Raw genomic sequence first — 21,852 nt, 5'->3', positions numbered from 1 at the left:
CAGGAAGAGAAAGAACAAGTAAGTGGAAAACAAACAGGACTGCAAAATAAAACAGATAAAAAACATTTCATAATCAGATAAATATAAACAAATTAAACTGGTTTTACCCAAAATAGGTGAATTTTTTTTGCTTAACATTGAAAATTGTATTCTGGTCATAATTATTTTAACTAAATGGAAAATGAAATGATTTTTCTTAAAGTGTTAACAAGTAAAAAGCTCTTTATTAGCAACTTGCAGCTCACCTAGTATGGCCACCACCACGTCGTCCCTGAGGATCTCTATAGAACCCCTGGAAATGAAGTATAGGGCAGTGAGAATATCCCCACTGTGGACTAGGGTGTCACCCGGCGGAGCGTGGGTGGTCTTAAATCGCATGGCCAGAGCCCGCAGGCAGCCTTTGTTAGCACCTCGAAAAGCTTTGCAGTTCTGCAGCAAGCTGCGGTTCAAATGAAGGCAGATATCAGCTTGCAGACACTCAGGGAAACCCTTTAAAACCTGCAGGAAGAAATGGGACACAGGAAATCTAACTTTGTCTTCATATTATGTTTCTTTTTTAAGCTTCTGTAACATAAAAAAAGAAGTAACGTGAAAGCACATGAAAAAGGTCTGGAGGGGAGCAGAGTATCAGATTGATGCATGCAGGGCATAAAGGATGAGAGCTACAATTGATAAGCTAATCCCTCATTGAATTGGCAGGCACTGATTCTGCTCTTGCGCTCTGGTTAGCAGGGATGTCCCAAACAGCAACATGACGCACATCACATCTGAAAAGTGGGTCTCTCTATGAGACACTGGAAACAATGAATGTCTGTAAATGAAGAGGGGGCACCCAGAGTTGAACTGGGGACCTCTTGATCTGCAGTCAAATGCTCTACCACTGAGCTATACCCCCATGAACACAAAGATGCCCCTAAAAGTCTCTGAAAACATTTGAAATAAACTGTTATAAAGGTTTGATTTGAATATTACGAAAACTTTTTTTTTTCTGGGAGCAAGTGCATCAAATAAAGCCTGGATTTGTACTTATTACTACTTTTAAGAACTACATGACATTAAAAGATCACCACACAAAAACTGGGCCATTGCAACAGCATAGAATACAGCAAGCAGCCAGTGTAGGTCAAACACAGGACATGCAGAAGACTTGAGGACAGCAAGTGTTTCTATAAATTGTAACACATTATTTGTACTTCAGTTAGGTGCTTTGAACGTGCACATTGATGTTTGCACTTTGAAAGCATGCTCATAAGGGGAAGGCAGCAGTCAAAGTTTTTTCATTTTCTTACAGCATTCATGTCGATGCCGTTTGTGTAGGACCAGGCATGTTGGAAGTACTCCTCCAGCCTTTGTCTCAGACCTCCTGGGATCTGATGGAAACGGATGAACTCCTTGACCCGCAGCATCTGGGTGTGGTAGCGGGCCGTGCCTGAGTAAAGTCTCTGAATGATGGCTGATACGTTTCCGAATATACTGGCATACATCAAAGCTGCATGGAACAGAAGGCAGAAACAATTTACTCCTGGGGTTGTGATAAAGTTTGATTATATTTCTCCTGTCTATCTCTGTACCATCAAAAAATAGGCTAGCAAAGGCTGTATGTATGCTCAGGATGTACTGGATTTATGTAAACAGTACAAGCTGTTCTCATAAAAACAGGTAAGAGCTTGGAGGACTTATTTTACCAGCTAACAAACAGTGACTGACCTAATTTTTTGACATGATTCTCCTTAAACTTGCTGATTTGTTTGACATTATCTTTGTAATTTTCCTCATATTAAAATGAATATACTCCGCATCACCTAAGTGACTGAATATATGAATTACTCCAGAGTTTCTAAGATGAGCTTCAGAGTTAGAGCAAAATATTCTGGATTCTACTTCAGTGATTCGAAGTCTGAAGTGTTGCATGTTTCTGATCATTTTCCTTTCTACTCACAGCCGATTAGCATGACACAGATGGAGAAGATCTTCTCTGGGTTGGTGTTGGGTGAGACGTTGCCAAAGCCCACACTAGTCAGGCTGCTGAAGGTGAAGTACAAGGCTGTAACATACTTGTCCTTGATTGAAGGGCCAGAGGCTGGGTCACTGTCATTGTAGTATTTCCCAATCTGGTCGGCCAGATTGTCCAGCCAACCAATCTTCATGCCACCGATGCGGGCAGAGCCATGACGCTCCACATTACCGATGGCGTACCAGATACAGGCCAGCCAGTGAGCAATGAGGGCAAAGGTGCACATAAGGAGGAAAAGAACAGCAGCTCCATATTCTGAGTAACGATCCAACTTCCTGGCCACTCGCACCAGCCTCAGAAGTCTGGCCGTCTTCAGTAGTCCAATAAGAGTGGTTGTTTGAGGCTGTTGAAGACAGAGAAGATTTCATGTTAGTGCTATTAGCAGACTTTTATAAGTACAAAAAATAGCAATGAAACTGAGTCTATGCAGAAATAAACTATTTACTGGTCAATAAGCTGTGCAGTCAGTTTTAGGTTACATGAGGGCACAATGGGATAGCCAGACTGGACGTTTACCATGTGTAACTCAGCGGGTTTTCCATCTTCTTAAAACGCATATAAACACTTCTAATTTGTCCATAATGCTTCCAGCTATCCTGCAATAATTACTCCATCATAGTATTATAAAAATATCATTTTACATAAACTGGTAAAAGGAAAAGGACATCACAGATAAAAGTATAAAAGTAACCAAATACAGCTACATTTGTAGCACAAAAAGCACAGGCGCGTTAGTTGGTTCACTTAGTAAGAGTTAAAAGGCCAAGAGCTGCCACTCATAACAGCAGTGCCATGGCGCTGGGGGGGTTGTTCATGCATTTTGAGTTTAGTATACTTGTTTATTTAGTTGAGTTTTGATTGGTATTTGTTTTTTGATAATGCCAGGGTTTGGAGGCTACTTCTGATGGCAGTTTCTGTTAAGGCTGAGAGTTTGCTATTTAAACATAGCAAACAGGGCGGCTGTGGCTACATGTAGCTGCCATCACCAGTGTGTGAATGTGTGTGTGAATGGGTGGATGACTGGATGTGTAAAGCGCTTTGGGGTCCTCAGGGACTAGTAAAGCGCTATATAAATACAGGCCATTTACCATTTAAACATAAGTCCTTGTATTTTGGTTTATTTTCCTAGCTTTCCTTCATATTTCTCTGTGGCAGGCTGCTGTGTGTGTCAGTGTTGTGCCTCTTATTTTTTACATGCTTTGTTTTGCTTCTCGTATATCATTATCTTGGATATGCCTCGCTTTCCTGCTGTTTCCATTTCCCCTGATTGCCCTCTGTGTGTATAAATAGTCTTCTCTCCCTTACAGCGTTTGTCAGCGTGTCTACTTATCCACCCTAGTCTGTTCCTGAGTTACCTGTTTTATGTCCTAGTTGATTGTATTTTGGGACTTTCTGTATTTGACTTTAATAAAAAAGTTGTGTTTTGAGTAATTTTCCAGTTTTACTGCAAAATCTGTTACACATAAAGGCTATAAAAGGAGACTTTTCATTTAATCTTTTGTCTGAAACACAAAGTGATATTCAGATAGCTTTCTCACCTCCTCAGACCCAGAGCGAAATATGAGCAGGTCAAAGGGGATGGCAGCAACTATATCGATCAGGAACCAGCCCTTGAAGTAGTGCTGTGCGATGCGTCCCGGGTGGCTGACCACCTCGTCGTTATGGTTCACATAGGTGGTTCTGAAGTTGATGAGGATGTCCACGATGAACATGACGTCCACCACAAGGTCCACCACATTGAGTGGGTTGCAGGTGTAGCCGCAGATTCTTCTCTGTGTTTCTTCTTCCGCTTCATTGAGAAGGAAGGCAGCAGAATATGGCGTGAAGATGGCCGTGTAGATGACCAGCAGCAGGATGACCCAGTCCCATACTGCTTTGAAGGGGCTGTAGTGAAGGATGGTCCATTTGTGGATGCGCGGGGCCTGGAGCTTGTACTCTGGCAGCACGTCAGCTCCGAGGGATAACACCTGATGGCCAATGGGATACAGAGGAGGTTATTAATAATGGAGGAAAGATCAAGGCCCATAGCCAGAAAGTATAATATAAATACTATATAGAGTACCTTATGAAGCATACAATTAAAACAGGAAGAAGGGGGAGGCGTGCACATTAGCTAATGTCTGAGACGAGAGTAAAGGAAGTAAGTGCACAGTTCTCACAAAGCAAACAACTATCCTTATTCAAAAACAATAACTTTATTCTGACATAAAAATGTGAAATGTTTTTGGTCTGTAAATCAGCATCTTAAGTTATCATTTAAACAGCTTTCACTGCGGTTTAATTATTAGAATTTAACATTAAATAAAGCAATATTTAATAAGAAACTTCAATTTTCTTAGTTAAAATGAAAATGATGTTTTTTACAAAACAGCCAAAACTCATTTCAGTCATTTTTTAAAGATTCCAACATACTGATAGTGCCTTAAAAGAATTAAAGACAGAGTTAAAAGAGCGTATGTTAAAACAGTCTGGTAGCTGTCGCTGACCAAGTAAGACGAAGGTTGGGAAAACTGAAAAACAAGCAGAATTTATTGCAGGAACATGGTGCACGAGAGACCAAGAACTGTAGTTTTCATAATTACTGTTAGTGCCATCTCAAGTATTTACAATAAAAGCTGCAAAAATCCATAAGGTGTAGCAGTACTGTGATAAATAGATAGACACTGGGATACTTTCACATTAACCACACCCCACTGCACCCTTAAAGTAAAGCCCAGCATGTCCTTTGATAGTGCCATGTCGCCTCAGATGATGAACTTCATCATGAACACGGCTTTATTTTTTAATAAATGGTGCATTGCTCAAAATATTCTAAGCAAGTTTGCACACAAAATGGCAGAAAGCTCTAACAACAATGGGACATATTTTTAAAACAGCAAGAGGTTCAAAAACAACTCTGGACTCTTCTTTCAGAGTGGCAGAAAAGAGCAAAACACAAATCCACTCATATGTCGAGTACCATTTACATGCAGACCAACACAAATCAGAAAATTACCAATGACTGAATCAGTGATGAGTAAGATCCACTGACCGGTACAACAATAAGAGCTTCCATGTCCAGGTTCTCATCCTGGCGTCCACAGCAGCAGAGGAGGCTTCTCCAAACTCTCTGCAGCCCCACCTGCCTTCTTCCCCATCTCCCTTCCTTCATCACTTTCTTCCAGATAAATATGTTTGCTGATGACTGCCATAAACACACATCCCAGCTCCCGCCTTCTTCTATCCTCTCTTCAAATGCACTTAACCGAGCCAAATCACTGTCCTTTTTAGAGAGTCCACTGCAGCCTCACCTGCCTCCGCTGCACCACGTGATTGCCACTTTGTCTAAGCCACGTGACCCTTTCTGCCAGCGATCTGATCAATTTCGGACTGGAATAAGTGCTGGCATCGACTGGGCTTCATGCAGAGGAGTGATTTTAGGTAATTTCTGTTAATGGCAAGGTCAGCTCTATTTAACCAAACTGGCTTTGCAGAAATCAAAGTGCTTTATTCTTCTAATGCACTATAACTGACATTCACATCTACATGAACCACAGAGAGCTAAACTGCTGTACATGCTGTTGGGTTTCCATGTCTTTCTTGTCCTTACAAGCCCTTTGGCGGTTAGACCGTCATTTACATGTCAGTTTGCATAATTATGTTGATAGTCATCATGACAAAAGAAGCTGAACTTGTATGGCAAGCACACAGATCAGTGAGAAATTAAAAGGGAAAAGCTTTTGGTGTGCTATAGCTCAAGTCCTGAAGCCCACTGCAGGGAATGAACCATATTCACCAAAAGAGCTTCTTATCTGGTGTGATGTGGTGTAACCCTGTGGCCAAAGATCTCCCATATGTATCCAGCTGATAGAGTCTGATGACTGTGAAGGCCATGACATATGATGTGCATCTTATTTATACTTAAACTATGAAGTGATCCCTCCCCTCCTGTTGATGGAGATGACACTGTAAAGCTTGAAAAGATCTCTCTCTTTTCTCTTAATTCGAGCTAGAAATGTTTCACCACAGGATAAATCTGATGACTCAGAAGAACATTGCATTGATTGATACATGAGCTATCCATCCAAGGGGAGAAGTGCACCCAGAAAAATGTCCCAACAACAAAACAGGGCCCTTGGATCTCCACAAGTCGAGAGTCTTTCCTTTAATTTGTCACATATTGGTGAAACCACTTTCTACTCACTCTATCCCCAGTAAACCCATCTTCCCTTGCAAAATATAATATATATTTAGACTTTTTTGTTCGTTGAGGGGAAAAAAAGTCTCCTCAAAAATACATTTCCCTTCCACTTTCCCAGCTTGAATGAAAGCAGTGTCCATAAATAGTCAAAGTAAACTTTTTCTCAAGACAGAGTACTATATATAAATTAAGAAAGATGGTCACTAGGAATAACCAAGGTTTCAGTTAAGGGATGTTGGCTGCTTCACTTGCTTCATAATTTGGGTTTACGACCAACAAGACAGCGTTGAGTTTGGAAAACAGACATAAATGGAAGAAAGTGCACAGAATTGATTGAATTCTCCATCTAGGACAACAAACTGTGACAACCTTTTGTGTGTAAGCAACTAACCACAGGAGCTGAACAGATGTGAAGAGACAACACAGTAATGAGAATGTAAACACATGAGCAAAGGTTCACTCATCCAAGAAATGTTACGTTATTGATGTCCACCACAGCTCTGTTTAATGATAATGATGACCAGACAACGACAGGCACCTCTAATTTGCACGCTACAACTCTCTGTTGGTACTCCGACTTTAAAGTCATCATGGGAAGAGATCAAGCTGATACATTTCAAGCTGTACTAGATTTAAAAGATATATATATATATATATATATATATATATATATATATATATATATATATATATATATATATATATATATATATATGAAGAGAAAGAAAAAGTGAGAGACATGCATATAGATATAGATATATATATGAAACTGCTTCTTCTAAGGTATTCAGAGTAGAAATATAAAATATTCAAAATAATATGACAACTGTGGATAAAGCAACAATGCAAAGCACAAAACATTTTAAATATTTTAGTTCAAAGTTTAAATAGTATCTATAAAAAATAAGTAAAGACAAAATTGAGCCTTTAAGATGTGACTATCACATTAATAGAATCCAGACATGAAAGTAGCATTTATTTTCAGCTTAAAAACCCCTCAGTAAATTTGAAAGTGCTCTAACTCTGCACAGTTCTCATGTAATCTCTTTGTGAAGTTACGTCACTTGACTCAAGTGATCATTTCTAACTCGTGGAGAAATATTCAGTAAGCTGGAAGTTTGAGGTGGAAGACGACTAAAGATGGGGTGAGGAAGAAGAACAGGGAAAGGAACACTGGCAGCTAACAAACAGGAATGTGGAGCTGAAAAAGAAAGAGTTTTGAGGGTAACTGCAGAGAGCATGAAAGACTCAGTAAGGCTGTACTCACAGGCTGAAGTTTCTGCTTGACGCTCATGCTGAAACACACACCACAGGGTAAAAAGCAGGACAAGACTACGACTAAGAGAAAGAGAGAGGGAGACGGGAACTCTGTACGTCAGTCTGTGTCTCCCTCCCTTCTGCTCCTCTCGCTCTTCCTCCCTGATTGTAGCCCTGCCCTCATCATGGGATCCTCTTTCAAGCACATAAAAAGTGATGGATGATGGCTCCTGTGTGATGCTCAACAAGTAGTAATTATTGGAGAAAAAAAATCAGGTGGTTGTGTTTGGCCTGACAATAAAAAGCTAAACAGCTAAATAAATTTTAAGCTCTTGACTGAAGTAAAATTTCCCTTTAGCTCTATACACTCTTTATAGGAGGTGAGATTCATTGTCAGTTGCTGGGGAAATAATTATAAAAGCATTTGCGTGAATTGTTTGTGAATGCAAATACACTGTGCGTGTTTGATGTTTTGTTTTTGTTTTATATTTTTGTATATGCAAATTATTATCTGAATTAATGCAGTGTATGTGAGGTCTTGTCATTTTGTGAATAACCCTCCAATCACTTTTATTATATTTTCAAAAAACAAAGGTTTACGGTAACATTGCCATGTCTTTTCTCCCCTCTGAATTAATGTAATTCTTTTTTTAAAATATTTTTTGCAAAGTCTTGTAAATGAACTAATAAATTCCATTAAAAAACTCAAATAACCTCATATTCAACCCTGATATTTGGAAAATATATTTACACACGCCTCTCTAACACGCCTTGTGAGGATGTTGTTTTTTTAGAAGCATGCGTTATTTGGGTGTGACTATTCAGAGTTCAATCAGATCTCAAACGAGCATGTTATCAACCTGTACACACACATTCATGGAGACAAATACTCAAAATAACTGTGCAAACCTGCAAAAAACAGAGCCACACTCAGTTAAAGCTGCAGCTATCTCCAAGTTGCCCTGTTGCAAGATCAGTCAACGCCAGGGGGCGCCACATACACACCGACACACAGTACTAGTTACAGTGCGCTGAGGCTCTTGTACAGTTATCTGTCTTTAACAAGCCACAGTCTATAATCAATCGCAGCGTGCTTTGTGTTATGCAGACAAATCAATATGAACAGAGATCAATGACAACCATCATCCCTCTTTTTTTAACTTGCCAATCGAAATTCAATTATAAGGGCAGCATAAAGAAAACATTCTATGCATAATGAAACTGGGGCCACAGAGAAAGGCAACATGTGCTTTACTATTTATTACCTGTAGAAAACTCACAGTCAGTAAAAGACCACCGCTACAGTTCACATGGCAGCAGCCGTGATTACTGTGACGTTAGCCTGACCTTCTTGTCTCCGAACTCATCATTATGATACTCAAGCAAGTTGGTTTAACCGGACAAAAACTCACAGCGGTAACAACACGCAGTTGTGATTTAGTGTCTGACAGAGGCACAGAGACCAAGCCCACTGCCCTCCACTTCCATTAGCTGCAGGAGCCAAGGTCACTGGCAGCGTCAAGCCACGAGTACCGCTCAATAGTCTCGCTCCCTTTCATAAATCCAGCTCACTAGCAGGACTCTCCACACTCACAGGCAGCTGTGAGCCCTACATACATCCAGGCATTCTTCATGTACTGACATTACATAAAGAAAACACAGCAATATGACTACACAGAAGTTTGGAAATAACTTCCATTTGCATTTGCAATTAATGAAACCTTTTTTTCATTTTTGAATGTTGGAGAAAAAGTTTATATTTCTATAAGACACAAACATATTTTCTTTATTTGGATGCTTGACCTTTGTGTTTATAGAATTTAACCCTAAAAGGATTGAACAGTCATGTAGTTAGGAGGGATTTTACTGTTATGGTTCATATGTATTTAAGTTGTGTACATGAGTGGTGACTTTATGGTATAAAAACCAGGAAGGGAAACACCTGAAACCTCAGGTGCATAAACTCGGACAATTTTCAACAAAGTAGGTTAAAATGTTTTGTGCATTGTTATATATTTGAAAAAGAAACATGTTTTCACATTCACAGAATATCAAAAAACAAAACAGGAATAGATTTAATTAATCGTAAATAAAGCAGCAGCAATGGATGGATGGATGGAAATACTTTGAGTTTATTTAATGTTGTATAATCTTCTTCATCACAGCACTTTATCAATCTAAAAACAACTAAACATCTAAGATGATGTGTGGTCTGCCAGCGAGTGGCACACCAAAGAGATAGTTGTAATAATTACCTTCTACCTTCCAACAAAAACATAACAAGACTAAAACAAACCTCCCTGACAAGCGGACAAACCCTGTCTGTGTAGTTAAACAGAGGAACGCTTACTTTCGAACCAATCTTGTTCATGACGTCAGCTAAGCCAAGATAACAGATGAAGTGTTCAGCCAGGCTTTTCGAGAGGTCTTCTGTTTGTGCAGTCACTTTTTCCAGGACCACAGAAGCTACGTTGCTTGCATATAGAGTCAGAGCCGGCTGTCAATACCGCAATCACTCCCAGTGCAAAGAAGCAATATCTCACCACCACCACAGCAGCACCATTCAGTCACAATGCAGTCACATGAGGTCACAGCACTGTGCAAATGCACAACTAACATCTCCTAAAAGGTGGTATCCGTACTGAAATGTTTATTAAACTTTCTAAGTAATTTATTAAACTTCACAAAGATTAACCGAGTCATGGTCGCTTAAATGCCCAGAGGCAGATACAATTGGGGTGAACTGCAACCAAATGTAATCAAATCACTTACTGTGAGTTACTGTGTGCAGTTTTATAGCCTGGATTATATAGATTTGTGGAGGAACTAATAGATGAATCATTAACCCAGATTAAAAAGAAATCATACTGTATATTAAATCAGCTGATGCTCTAAATCTTAAAGACTTTAATGAATCAGATAATTAAAATCTTGTAAAATGTTACAAGTCATGAACCATTTAAATAGCTTACACAACACCTCATAGTGAACCCATAGCTCCTATATCTGATATCCTGCTAAAATAACAAACCAGCCACTCCAAAGAAAAAAGATAAGTGGGACATAAACAAAAACCCTTCTTTGGTCAGTTTGGCTGAAAAGAGGCTCAACTGACCTTCCTGAAAGCCTCTCAGATAAACCGGTTAATGTGATGCACTTAGGGAGCCCAGCATTGCCTTATTTTCTGCTTTATACCTGAGCAAACAGGCCTTTGCATCGTTACAGTCAGAAAGAAAAGCTTTATCATTTTTTCTTATGCTCAATGTAACATTCGTAGATCCATTTATACTTACTAATGGCAGCAACCTGCTGTGCAGCGTGTCTAGTGCGACATGAGAACTTCATCATTATTATATTATTAAAAATATTTAATAATATAATAATTTTAATAATTTAATTATTACTACTAGAAAACATGACATACTGCTGTACAAATAATAATGCATTTAAAAAAATATATTTTGGCAGCTTTAAACTGCTTTTCTTAATCATTATTCATGTTACTTACTAACATATGACGTCACCACAGTGAAATTTAAAACTATCAAATGTAATTCAAGTGCAAAACTATAAAGCATCAAGTGAGGTTTTTGAATCAGCTTCAAATATTATGTCTGCTGCATTTGTTTACAAGGGCTCAGGCCTCACCTCACTATGAAACTGCCTGTGAGCCGGCAGTTCATTTAATATTAAGCTTCTAAAAATGAGGGACTGTGTATAAAAATGACTGCTAATAATAAATAATTTATCCCGTACCTTTGTAAAAAAAACCCTTGAATTAAAGCTGAAACTGTGCACTTCCATCACATGTACTCATTGTTTGATTTTAAATCACTTGTCGTGTATAGCGGAAAACTGCAAAAAAAGAAATTATCGACGTAACTGTATTATACTGGAAATAACGATTTCCTTTGGCAGGAGAAAAATTTCTTGGGTATTTTAAGGTATTTTCCATTGTGGTCCTTCTTTCACTCTTGTGAGGCAGTTTGCCAAAATGTACACAGAGACACCGTGGTGTGATGACAGGTGGCTGATGAATGTGTTTTGCTGCTGTCACACCTCAGGTGAGATTATTTGTTCACGCTTTCACCCTGTGAGTTCGGATGTCTCGCGTCTTCAGTCACCCTGAAGCATGTGCCATTTATAGACACCTTTGACTGAACTATCTGACAGAAATATGATGTTAATGATCATATTTCTTTTTTTTCCAGTTAGAAACATTAGAAATTTCTCTTTCAGGAAGAGCCAAAAACAGCTAAAAATACACCAGAAAATATTAATTACTGAGTTATTTATTGCTGTTCCTTGTATTAGCTTAAAACAATAAAGAATGCAGTAGTTTAACACAACATTTTCCAAGCAGAAGATACAAAAACCAATTCTACCAGCCGAAGTCTGTGTCACTGATTCCTTTTCTAGGACATAAGTATTGTAATTTTGAACATTTTCTTCCTTTTAGTGTTTCCTACCACTGATTGCTGTTCAGCGGCTGCAGACATATCTGCTGTTGTGTATTAACCAAACAAAGGGAAGAAAGGAACGCTGGTCCCTTGTTATTGCAGTCATTTAACAATTTGGCCAATCTCACAGGTGAGAAGCAAGCAATTTCTAGCAACTTCGCCTCTTAAAGATCAAACAGCAATTCGGTTGATGTAGCCAATTACTGAATAAGAAAATACATATGCAGCCAGCAATGTGAAATGGAAAATTTAAGACCCTGGTGATGACATAAAATGAGTGAAGATGAGTAAAGTGCAAAGAAAACAGGTATTTATTCTCTGTTTTTTCTCTTGAGATGGTAAAGAGCAGCTTACCTGTGTGACCTGAGTGACCTTCTCTGTGACGTTCTGCGTTCGGTCTTTAATCTTGCTGGGTGCAATGATTTCAATCTCAGTTGGGGAAGGCGGTCTCATTCGGTCAGAGCCGAACGTGAGGGTAACCTGTGGGATGCGGCCTATGGTTCGATGTCTCATAAGGTCTGAGTCTGAAGTGGAGTTCAGAGTATTGGGCTTGAGATCTACAACACAAAACAACAGCATCAGCAGTCAAGTAAAAAAACAATCTGTGGAAGAGTAGATTGAACAGAAAAAGGGAAGAGTATGATTGGAACCTGTACAAAAGAAAACGTTTCCTCATGAAGTATTTCCCCTGAGAGCGGAGATGATGTGCAGTGATGAGCAATTTTAACACAGACCCAATCACTGACAGAAGAATTGATTATCGTGTCTCTACTGGAATTTTTATTAGGCAGCTGCACAGAGGGACGCTCTCTGTGTTATAAATATCAGAGCAACAATCTGACATCAACAACCTGACAAGTGCCGAACTGGTGAGAAATCTGTTGAAAGCTGTTACAGCTCAGCTGCAAAAAAATCCGTTTTGATTCTGATTAGTTTGCAGTTATGTGTTTTAGGATATGCCAAGGACATTTTAAGCTACTAAACATTTAATTCAACTGCATTTAACTCGATAATACTGATGATTTGATGTGTCACCTCACTTTCTAATCTGATATAAACTTCCTTTTCTTCTTTCAGCTGCTCCCTTTAGGGGTTGCTACAGCTGATCATCTGCCTCCATGTCCTCTTTAATGGCATCCGTGAATCATTTCTGTTGTCTTACCCCTTTCCTCCTGCCTGGTAACTCCATATACAACATCCTTTGTCCAATACATAGCCCTCCTCCTCCCCTAACCATTCTTTGCACATATTCAGATCATCTTTAAGCCTCTTTAATTAGGTTTTCCAAAAACACTCAACCTGAGATGTTCTTCTGCTGTACCCATTTCTAATCCTGTCCTTTCTGCTCACTCCCAATCAAATTCTTAACGTCTGTTGTTAGTATCACCATCTTCAAACCACACATCACAGCATTTCTCACAACCATCGCGTGAACCTTGCTAACATCCTCTGTCACAAATCACCTTTGACTATTTTCTCCACCTGCTCCACCCTGCCTGCTCTCTCTTCTTCTACTCTCTTGTCCACTGTCTGCTGCTTTGGATGTTTACCCCATGTATTTAAACTCATTTGCTCTTTGCATCTTCACTGGTACATCTGTCTCCCTCTTATTCGCACACATGTATTCTGTCTTGCTTCTCCCGCCATTACTTTTTCTACAGATCACAATGTCATCTGTGAACATCCTGCCTGACCTCATCTGTCAACATGTTTGCCACCACTGCAAGCTTGTTTCACGTCTGAGATCCTACTGTGTCCTAAAATAGCAAATAATAGACATGACCTGTTAGAGATCCCTTTAATACCAGCAAACCTTCCAGCAGATCTCACAGTGAAAGTGTTTGTTTGTATGCAAACCAAAGTGGCAATAACAACAAAGACAAATTTATGTCTCAAAGCAGGTTGTTTTTTAACAGAATAAAAGGCTAATGAAGAAAAAATTTTGAACTGAATTCTGTGTCATTTTCTGAGTCAGAGTCAGAGAAACCAGCTGTGAAAAGTGCTTTGTGTGATTTAATTTATTAGGATGCTGCTTTATATTCCTGTCAGAAGGTTAACCTGAAAAAAAGTTAAACACACATTAAATTCCACTAACATCATAAAAAAATATGCATTGTAAAGACTTCATAGTTTCTTTGAGACACAAATACAGCAACGATAACCTGATGATACTCGTACTAATTCTATATTTTATTTACAGCTTTAGTTTCCCTCTGAGATGCCCCATCAGACACTCACTGCTGTTAGTCCGGGCGTCTCCAGGCCGACTGTTCCATTCTGCCCTCATGCCATCGATGTCATCCAGTGACGAGGCACGTCGGAGGCTCCGAACACTGTCCCTCGAGCAACTTCGAGGTAATGTCCCTTGGGGGAAGGGATGCATGGGGTCCAGTCGATCTGTCAGAAGGGAGCGTCGTTTGGTGGAGGGCTGAGCTGCTGGCGATGGGGGATCCATGTCCTGTTCTATCAGAGCCTCCGTCTCAGACTGCATACAGCTTTCCTTAGATGGGATCCGAAACTCTTTCAGAGGGACTTCCTCGCTGTTTGGCTGTCAAGGAAGGGCAATAAGGCACAAGCTACTTTGAATATTATGGAAATGAAGGCCATGCTTCTTTTTATAGTTCAAACAAATAATTACACACCATATCTGCTGGTTTTTGGCTTGAAATGCTTTTTTTCTCTTCTAAATGTTTTCTTAAAAACGTTGTCATATTTCACACTTCACAAATGCTGTTCTGAAACAGAGAGGAATGTCACCTCCCTGCCAGCACGTAAATGTAAAACAGTCCCAACATGTCAATTTATCTGATTCAGTACAGTTCCAGTGTCAGGTAAGGATACTGGCAGGAAATACTTTCATACAAGGTGCCATTCATCAAAAGAGAGAACTCTAAACACAAGTAAAGGAAAATTCTAAGAAGAGAAAGATGAACAGACCAGTTGCTTTTCCTCCTCATTCTTCCATTTGGTGTCTTTTTGGGCTGAGAAACAAGAACTTCTGCTTCAAAAACATCTTTCTGCTATTTAAGGTGGTTCGTATTTAACTATTAGAACTGCATATAAAACTAAAATTGCATATATAGCACTTGAAAGGCAAATCAAAGACTTTGTTGTTACTATATATGTAGAACATTTTGATTAGTGCTCTTCATGCATGATTGAAGAACAGTAGAGGCATTGCAGGCATAATATGTCAGTAAGTTTTAAAATTGTATCATTGCAAATGTCATGCCTAGGAGTCACAGTGTGACGTATTATCTTTGTACAGATTTTTTTTCCACTGCCAGATGTGTTTATGTACTCCAGCAAAATGCAAAGCATGCATTCATGCAAATGGACTGCACTGCATGCACGTGTTATTCACCTGCAGGTAGTCTACTACCACTCCTTCAAACTGATCTTTTGAGAGTGAAGGTCGTCGCATGGATCGCAGCACCGGCAGCCTCATCTTCAGCCTGCGATTCTGGCCTAAAGAGAAAACTTCATCTTCAGCTCACTTGTTATCAAAGTTCAAAATGTATTCAATTCAACTTTTCTGCTTTAAAATATCCAACTTTTCTGCTAAGATAAGACAGTAGTGCACATTCTGACCAATATGATGAGAAAATCAAGAGTAATTACACACATTAATTTCTAATTTATATTTACAGTTGCAGAATTCACAGGGAAAGAGAAAGACAGAAAAATGTTTAGCTTCTATAAATGTGAAACACAAACAAAACATGCAGTGTGCAGTGTGAAAGACTTTACAATAGGCCCATCCTTGGGTGATTCTCTGCCTGAGAGCAGTCTTCTTGTGGGAGGGATCGATGAGCTCCTGGAAGTCAAGGATGAACATGATCACAAGGCCTTCTTCATTTTTTACTGGAACGATTCCCACAAGGCAGGGTCTGCAGGTCCCTGTTGACACAAAAGGTAAGAAACAGCAGTTATATAGGGAGCACCCGGACTTGAACCAGGGACCTCTTGATCTGCAGTCAAATGCTCTACCACTGAGCTATACCCCCTGTTGGTAACCCAGAAGTTATTTCTAAAATGTGATCAGCTGAAGGCTGGCCTAGTTTAACGAGGTTATGTTTCTCAGGGAGGTCACACAGGAGAAAGCAATATGAGCAAAGGAGAAAGAAAGAAAGGAATCATTTCAAAAACTGTGGAAGCTAAAAAAAAAAAAAAAGGCTAAATGAGCAATACTTCTGTCAGGTCTGACTTCACTTCACAATCAGTGAGCTCCAAAAATAGAAACAGGAGAGAGGGCAGAAACACACACACAGTGCATGCATTCACTTCCATTCATACATTCACCCTGAAAGACCTTGAACAGAGATTTTGTTTGGAGGTTAAGAAAAAAATGGGCCTGTGAGCGCTGTAGTCTTGTTCTGAATCACATTGCAATCACATGTTCAGATTTTTTTTTCCAGTCTGTTCAGCCTGGGAGCACAGTGGGAAGCAGGGGAACAAAACAAATGGATGCTTAGTGGATTTGATCTGGCACACAATCCCATTCCCATGACAACAGCACTCTAAACTGCGCTCCTCATGCCCAAATGGCAAAAGTTATAACAGACATGTACTATGAATGTCCTTGTATAAATGTAGACAGTAAATGTATGGTTTATAGTCGGTAACTGTCATTGTCTAACTCATGCTCACTCATGTGTGTCTACCTCAATTCCTTTGTGCCAGAAAAAGATGATAAAGAAAAAGAGATGATGGAGGTTAAACACAGACCTCGGCAGAAGACAGTGTGTCACTGGCATCCCAAATAACTTGGAATAAACAGGAAATTAAACTTTAAAAATAAAAGTAAACGATGTGCAGAGAATCATGCATAAGACTGATGAGAATACACACAAGTATGAATTAAGGATACACCAAAAAAGCAGGTTTGAAGAAGTGATTAAGACGCTGAGTCTGCCTGCCTGGTCTCGCTGGGTTGGTGACTCGAAAACATGGCAAGTGATTTAAAGCCTAAATATAAAAGCATAATCTGGCCATGGTGACGGATTCGCAAGATCAATGGGAGTCCAGCAAAAGATAGCAGCTAAACGCGGATACCTGCCAAATATAGTGGTCTGAGATGAATAAAGAATCTCCTGAACTACACAAACTTAAAGGGAGACGATCTTTTACTATCTACTTGTTTTGATTGCAAATATTATTCACATGAAAATCATCTTTGTGCATCAGATCCAGACATTTATCATGATGAATTATCAAAATGAAAGGACTAGTCTTGGAAAGCAGGAAAGATGTTTTAAAACAGATCCAATCGAATGGCTGGTGGACTGAGGTAACATTCTGGATTAAGATCTCTGTAACAAGGTTTCTTGTCAGGAGATAAAGGATAAACTAGTTGAACATATGGAGGATTATTTGGACTGTTCTGATAACAATCAAGCTGTCAGCAGGCCAAATCTTGTGACAGCCAGAGGACTCTCTTCATGAGGTCTCGAGCTATAAACGGGCTTAATCCAGTCATTTTTCCTCCAGCTCTTGTTTTTGTTTTTCGCGTGTCTTACCTTCCTTAGAGTAGTACAGGATCTCCACTTTGCGCTCCTCAGACCCAAGCAGGGCCTGTCCCAGCTGGGCCAGGGAACTCTTCATTGTGCCAGGACCCACCAAGAACTGGCAGGTACAGGGCTGCTGCATGATCTCTGCTCTGGTAAAACCAAACATCTGGCAGAAGCCTTCATTGCAGTAGATGATGCCACAGTTCTTCATCTGGGCATTGGCAATAATAAACTTGCGATCTGAAGGGAGGAACACAGTGTCAGTTGACAATTTATAAAGGCAAGATATCCATGTGGCAGTACAACGACCGCCCATTAAAGCTGGGTTAGAAGCAACACTGACAAAGCCAATTTCTTGCTTATAAATATTAATAAACTTTCTGCTCATTAAAGGAGAAATAATATACTGCATAGAGGTTTATAAATTAAGCTTAGCCATGACTATCTCACCAACTAAATTAGTCTTTTACTTCACAGAGGGTAATGACGCCTGATTCCAGTGATTGCACTTATGCCTGTCACTGAAAGATTTAAAGAAATAGTTTGTTAATGCTGACAATTAAACTGTTTACACTGTTTAAGATTTAATTTGATTTAAAGATGCTGAAGTGCTGACTGTTGTGGATACGCATTGACTTCACAGCCCACAAAGTCTGTTCTTCCTCATCTAGGCATGACAATCAGCTGAAGTGGAACTAATGAAGTCTACTTTTCCATGGTGCTAATGTTATTAGCGTCACAATTCCTCCCAAGGGATTGAAAAGGAGCAGGTGGGCACTTCAGCATAAGGGTATTTGGAGTATAGCACATGGCGCCAGGTAACTTATGGGAATCTACAAGTTTTGGAGCCTGTGTATCTGACATTTTTTAATTACATCATTACATTGGTATCAGCCACTTGCCTATGAATATATTTTATTTGTTTAGCAAGGCTACCTAAACAGTAAAAATATTACATTTCCAGATTTACATTGTTTATCAAATAGTTTTCATATCTTAACAGTGGTAAACAATATTAAAAGTACAATCACTGTACAGTTGATATTTTTGCCACCAGCTTTAACTTGTATTAAAAATATTGCCAGTCTGTCTTTTAAGAAGGGCAGTACTTGTGAATGTAACACCTAGCCTACATTTGACATAGTTTTGTTCATGAAAACACAACATTAAGATCATTTTACATTGAAATTTCATAATAAGATAAACATGTGACAGTGCGACAAAATAATCAAATAAAATAATGCCATTAAAGTTGAGATAAAATCTCTAACTGCATGGTAGCTGTTGGACTTCTCATCAGCTAATGACACTCACTGGGGCGTTGACCACCACCATCAGTGCTCTTTCATCATGGGGGAAACACTGTGGCTGTACAGTGTCAGTTACAACAATAATGGTTCTTCCTGGTCAGTCAGAGCTTTGATTCTGAGTCTCTCAGAGTCACCCTGCTTTCAGAAACATCCCCAACAGTAACTCCAAGCTCATATGTCCTTCAGTGCCTAGTACCAATGAAATGAATGATACTGTTCGTGGCAACGGAAACACCCACTGTCCCAAAAATGCTGCATGACAGGGAATTGGGGCAGTTTTGTTCGAAGGCTGCTAATGGAGGAGTTGAACGATCTGAATGAAAAGTACATACATAACCTCTGTCGCCTCTCATTGGCCTTTTTATTACTGGTGAAACTGGGTTAAACAGCTGTTTCCTGCCCACACAGATGAGAGCAGGGGACTCTTCTCTTGGCCCCTCTTTTTAATATAAACGGGTGAGCTCTTAGAGTGGAAAAGCACATTCTGTCCAAAGTCATTATCTGGGGCTCAAAGCAAAAACACTGATCGTCACACCGTTGCTAAGCAGCACCACTGTGGCACGTGCACTCACCTTATCGTGCACGTGTATGTGACTGCGCGTGCACACACACATACACCTTTTTGGGATACAGTAGAGCCATTACATAATACGGGTTTCTTAGGGGATATTGGAGAGATTCAAGCATTACTGGTCCTAGAGCTGATTATACTAACACAAACTGAGAGTTGTCAGCAATCAACTATTTCTCCATGTATGGTCAGTATCTAATCAGGATGGCAGGGTTATTTTCAGTCCTGTGTCAACACGCTGCTAGTGGCGAGGAAATGTACTGATTATTGCACATGAGATATAATGTGGCATGGTGTCTTTCAGTGTTTTTGTTTTTAAACTAAAGTAGCATTAACAAAGATTTACAGGCTCATGTAATAAGTGTTAAGTACTGAAAATGGATGAAGGGAAAACTGGATACAAATAATGGTCAAAAGAAGACAGCAACATATGTGTTCTATCAGAGGCCTTAGTGGTTTCAGGGAAAGGGATTTTTTTCCTCTCCAATAAGTGAGAGGTGGTCTCTTCTTCCAGCCAATGGAACATGTGAGCTAATGGAACACAATGTAAGTCATAAGGTGAGCTCTCACAAACAAACTCACATGCAGGTGCACTAACCCCGCAAACATAAAAGCAGCAGCTGGGTTCTGTCAGCATTACTGATACAGATAAGATAAGATGTGTTAATTTATTATAATATAAAAAGCCTGTCCTTCTACCATCTGTTCAAGCAATGAGACTGACCGACAAACAAACACAGACGTGTGAAAAATAAAGCAAACAAAACTATACCAACAAGATTTAACTGGATACACTAACAGCTCTGAAATAAATACAGGCTACCACTCCTACTGATGAACTAGCTGTCAGAAACACTTTTCCCATAGACAAGGAGCACAGTTATCCCTTTTAAAATAGAGGATGTAATTAATTCACCGTAAATTAGAGTTCCCCGTCTCTGCCATCTCTTTTGGATATATTTAAAGCATTTGCGAGCTAAACCATCGCAGCAAAAAACAGCTCAAATGTTTAAAATGGGAAAACTAAATATGTATTTTGTAAAATGTTTGGAATTTAAATATCACACCCTTTGTTCGGACCTCAACAGCAGCACAGACGCATAACTGAAACTAATTTCATGTGCACTTACTTTGCTCGTCGAATTTCCTGATGATAGTATCCAAGTAAGTGTTCTGGAGCGCAACATGACCGCGTCTCACGGGCATTTTGATGCTGAGAGAAAACACTTCCGACACATGAACCTTAGATAAGTAAAAAAGCAAAGAGATTTGAACTGACGCCAGTGAACAAAAGGGTCCGCTTCCACTTAGAGGGCGAGCGTAAGCAGCAGATTTTGGCTTCCCTCGGAGCCTGCCGCTGATGGTGAGGGGTGAAGCGCCGGAGAATGATGGAGAGGAGGGCTGGTTGCCAGGGCAATAGCAGATGCAGGATGTTGCACGCTGATAACGTGGGGGTAAAAAGTAGACTAGGATACAACAAAAAATGTATGAAAGCGATTCGAAAGTCTTTTCCTTAGTGAGGTTACCTGTTGCGGGACAGGTTGTGAACAAAAGCTGCAGAGCGCAGAATCCGTTCGTTGCTTTATAACCGCTGCATTCTCCCTGAAGTTTTGGACAATGCGCGATAAGGATGGCAGTGAAGAAGCTCCCATTAGCCCGATCCCAACCCACTCCCCTTGCACCACCCCCTGTCGCCCATCAGCAGCGTGAAGGCAGAAGACAGCGGAAGCATCAGTTATGTATATATAAGTATTTAAGTCTCTCTACATATATATTAGATATATCTTAGAAGACATACGGTATGGAATTTTAAATCAGGGAAGAGATCCCATAACATTACTCATTAGCATCACTGATAGCGTGTACTGTCAGTCAGGTTAGAAGATATTTGTGATGAAAAACTATGAAGAATTTGGTTATCCATAATCCTGGTTTTGTAATCATATTAATTATTTCTTCTACATTTCTGGCACCTTATTCCTTAGGCGCTACATATCTTTTATCTAATAGCTGTTTGTACTTTGTTTCTCATTGAAGTAATGTTTTATTTTGAAATGCATATACTGACATTATCTATTTATGGCATTGTGGATAGCTCGACAGTGATTTGACAATGATAGAGTGCAGACCCACAGGAGTCTATTCTGCTTCACCCTACATCTGAAGACTGTGCTGAAAATAGCAGCGTCCTCTTACTCTGTGGCTGCCATTGCACCTCTGAAGTATTATATTAAACTAGTGATGGTAATCTTAAAAGTGCACTCATTTGTTTGTGTTTACATGTGCCTCTGTGAGAGGTTTTTATCCCTTTTTAAATTGTTCAGAAAGCACATTTTAAGTTTGTAGGTGAAAGTAATTCAGGACTTCTGTGGGAGAAATGAATTATACACTGCACCGGTTTGGCACGCAAGTGCCACTGCAGAAAAAATGTAACTGTCAAAACTAAAAAAGGAAAAAAGGGATTCAAAACATGGTTGTAAACTGAGAAGATAGATTACTTTGTGTTTAACAAGCCTGAGACTGTGAGACTGGAAACTTTCAGTCTGGATT

At 39.6% G+C, this 21,852-nt stretch overlaps 1 protein-coding gene and 2 non-coding genes across 6 annotated transcripts in view; all 3 read right to left on the bottom strand.

The window, feature by feature from the left end:
* kcnh6a (potassium voltage-gated channel, subfamily H (eag-related), member 6a) overlaps positions 1-20,895 on the bottom strand; it is a 29,858-nt gene extending 8,963 nt beyond the window's left edge. For all 4 annotated transcript variants that reach the window (XM_087840002.1, XM_087840004.1, XM_087840003.1 and 1 more), the window contains exons 1-10: positions 20,433-20,895; positions 17,431-17,661; positions 15,662-15,811; positions 15,276-15,379; positions 14,150-14,459; positions 12,266-12,468; positions 3,553-3,981; positions 1,940-2,357; positions 1,290-1,489; positions 246-498 (exon numbers count right to left, since the gene is read on the bottom strand). In XM_087840002.1, coding sequence (XP_087696128.1) covers positions 246-498; positions 1,290-1,489; positions 1,940-2,357; positions 3,553-3,981; positions 12,266-12,468; positions 14,150-14,459; positions 15,276-15,379; positions 15,662-15,811; positions 17,431-17,661; positions 20,433-20,508 — 2,374 coding nt within the window. In that variant the 5' untranslated portion in view covers positions 20,509-20,895. The remainder of the gene's footprint in view (positions 1-245; positions 499-1,289; positions 1,490-1,939; positions 2,358-3,552; positions 3,982-12,265; positions 12,469-14,149; positions 14,460-15,275; positions 15,380-15,661; positions 15,812-17,430; positions 17,662-20,432) is intronic.
* trnac-gca (transfer RNA cysteine (anticodon GCA)) lies at positions 824-895 on the bottom strand. The gene has a single exon. It is a non-coding gene; the product is annotated as a tRNA-Cys (tRNA).
* Positions 15,847-15,918, bottom strand: trnac-gca (transfer RNA cysteine (anticodon GCA)). The gene has a single exon. It is a non-coding gene; the product is annotated as a tRNA-Cys (tRNA).
* Positions 20,896-21,852: the final 957 nt, after the last annotated feature.

The sequence above is a fragment of the Neolamprologus brichardi genome, chromosome 4 (genome assembly GCF_056152115.1).
Source record: "Neolamprologus brichardi isolate AB-2024 chromosome 4, ASM5615211v1, whole genome shotgun sequence".
NCBI classification, from domain to species: Eukaryota; Metazoa; Chordata; class Actinopteri; order Cichliformes; family Cichlidae; genus Neolamprologus; species Neolamprologus brichardi.
This window is presented reverse-complemented; position numbering and strand designations above follow the sequence as displayed.